This window comes from Mercurialis annua, linkage group LG3, assembly GCF_937616625.2.
Source record: "Mercurialis annua linkage group LG3, ddMerAnnu1.2, whole genome shotgun sequence".
In the NCBI taxonomy this organism is placed as follows: domain Eukaryota; kingdom Viridiplantae; phylum Streptophyta; class Magnoliopsida; order Malpighiales; family Euphorbiaceae; genus Mercurialis; species Mercurialis annua.
The window spans coordinates 9,227,804-9,230,451 of NC_065572.1; the positions used below are offsets into that span (position 1 = coordinate 9,227,804).

Genomic DNA, 2,648 nt, shown 5'->3' on the forward strand with positions numbered 1-2,648 from the left:
TTCCCATGTTCTGTTTCTGTTGCGGTATAATAGGACATTCTGAGGATTTTTGTGCGATATATTACGAAAATCCAGTACCTAAAGAATTTTTGCCATATGGGCCGAGTATGAGGGAAGATCTGAGGAGGGCGGCTGTTCATACCGGTGACAGATGGCTGCGTCCGTCTAGTCCAAGTAGGGTTTGCAGTGGGGAAGATGATGCTGAGGTGGAAAATTTGAACGAAAAGATCACTGAGAATCTTCTTATTTCTAATTCAAATAAAGATTCTAATCTTAAGAATCTGTTGGAGGTATGGCAAGAAGGGAGAAATGATATTTTGAATCCTCAGAAGCGAGGAAATTTGCTTAATTTACGCCATCAGTTAGAGAGGGTAAGTATGAGTAGCAGCGAAGGCAACAAGGGTGAGTTGACTTTGGATTTAAAAAGGCAGAGAGTTGATTTGGAGGCCTCCAAAGGCTCAATTGAAGATGGGCCTGAGTTTCATTCTGAAAAAATGATTATCGACCCGATATGTGACGATCCGGTGGGCTTTGGCTTCCAGGCCCGCCAAGAGCAATGAATGCTCTAGCTTGGAATTGTCGTGGTCTGGCCAATCCACGAGCTATTCGATTCCTAAAAAATTTGGTCATCAAGAATAAACCTTCTTTTCTTTTTCTTTGTGAAATGATGGTTTCTTCTATTCGTATTAATGCTATTAAAGTTTCTTTGGGGTATGATTGTATGCATGTGGTTGATAGTATATGGCATAAAGGAGGAGTTACTCTCCTCTGGAAAGGCTGTGACGTGGAGGTTAGAGGAAGTTGTGCGAATTTTATTGATATTAATGTCTTATGTGGAGGAAGCGCACATTGGAGGTTGACAGGCTACTATGGATTCCCAGAACGTTCAAGAAGGAGAGAATTATGGGCCTTGTTAAAAGAGTTAGGTAGTCAGTCAAGTTTACCTTGGTGTATCCTCGGGGATTTTAATGATCTCCTTTCGAAGGAGGAGAAGAGAGGAGGTGGTGTTCAGCCTGCTTGGTTAATCAATTGGTTTCGAAAGGCAATTTTCGAGTGCGGTCTGTCAGATTTGGGAGCGAGAGGTTACTGGTTTACGTGGGAAAGGGGTCGGGGTACGAGCAGATGGGTTGAGGAGAGGCTTGATAGAGTCTTGTGTAATAGCAGTTGGGCCGAGTTATTCCCACAAGCTGAAGCGTTGAATTTGGAGCTTTCAAGCTCTGACCACAAGCCAATTTTACTTAACCGGTCTCGGCAGGAAAGTAGGCATCATAAGCGCAGGTTCAGATTCAAAAATATCTGGGTCTCTAAGGATGATTGTCGTTCCAATATAGCTGCTAGTTGGAATAGTTCAGAAGGAAATTATGTTGTGCAGAAAATAAAGAATACGAGTGTATCTCTGGCAGTGTGGAGTAAAGGGTTATTGCCAAATTTTTCAAAGGAGATTGCATTAAAGAAAAAACAAATTGATAGATTCCAGCTGAGACGTGATGAGGAAGGTATTCGCTTATTCAATCGTTATTCCAAGGAGCTCCATGAGCTACTTGAGAAGGAGGAGACATATTTGAAACAACGAGCAAAACATTTCTGGTTGAAAGATGGAGACTCTAACACTAAATATTTTCATAGAGTTGCTTCTAATCGGAAAAAGAAGAATAATCTGCTGAAGCTTCGTGATGAGGGGGGTGTTTGGAGGTCTTCGAGTTGGGAGATTGCTGGAATTTTAAAAAGATACTTCAGTGAGCTAATTGCTTCGCCGATAGAGGGGCTGTTGTTGCATGAACCTGCTGTCCAAAGTCGGTTCAATGCGCATCATAATGAAATTCTTATGCAACAAGCTACGTTTGAGGAAGTTAGGAAAGCGGTGTTTAGTATGCACAATGACAAAGCGTCGGGACCGGACGGGTTGAATCCAACCTTTTACAAGAACTACTGGAATATAGTTGGCTCAGATGTTGTGAAAATGTGTAGGCAGTTTATGGCGAATGGGAAGCTAGGGGAGGGTTTAAATAATACGGGTATTGTTTTAATTCCTAAAATAAATAGTCCCGAGTATGTTACTGATTTAAGACCAATTGCTTTGTGTAATGTAGCTTATAAAATTTTGTCTAAAGTTCTTACAAATCGTATGACAAAGTTAATGCCGCTGATTATATCAGAAAATCAGAGTGATTTTGTTGAAAATAGACTCATTACGGATAACTTTCTGGTTGCCTTTGAGATTGGGCATTATTTGCGCAGGAGAAGTAGAGGGCAGGATGGGTTGGCGGCTCTAAGAATTGACATGAGAAAAGCCTACGATATAATTGAGTAGGCTTTTGTTCGTCATATGATGCTTCACTTGGGGTTCGGTGAGAGTTGGACGAAGCTAGTGATGGAGTGCATTACTTCGGTTAAATACACAAGTGTAGGTGATAACTATGATGATGACCCGATTCTTCCATGTCGTGGTTTGCGGCAAGGAGATCTGTTATCTCCTTATTTATTTATAATTTGCGCAGAAGGGTTAAGATGTCTTCTCGCGGAAGAGGAAAGGGTTGGGCGACTACATGGGGTTTCAGTTAGTCAGGGAGCCCCTATCGTCAGTCATTTGTTTTTCGCCGATGATTGTTATCTGTTTTTTAGAGCTTTTGTGATAGATGCGGATGTTA

The 2,648-nt window shown here is 41.6% G+C and overlaps 1 protein-coding gene across 1 annotated transcript; it reads left to right on the forward strand.

The window, feature by feature from the left end:
- The first annotated feature begins 556 nt into the window (after positions 1–556).
- LOC130015240 (uncharacterized) lies at positions 557–2,311 on the forward strand. The gene has a single exon (XM_056105003.1). The coding sequence runs from the start codon at positions 557–559 to the stop codon at positions 2,309–2,311; it is 1,755 nt and encodes a 584-aa protein (XP_055960978.1).
- Positions 2,312–2,648: the final 337 nt, after the last annotated feature.

Bases quoted from the DNA above. Each gene is read 5' to 3' on its own strand.
- LOC130015240 (XM_056105003.1), top strand. From the start codon at position 557: ATGAATGCTCTAGCTTGGAATTGTCGTGGTCTGGCCAATCCACGAGCT.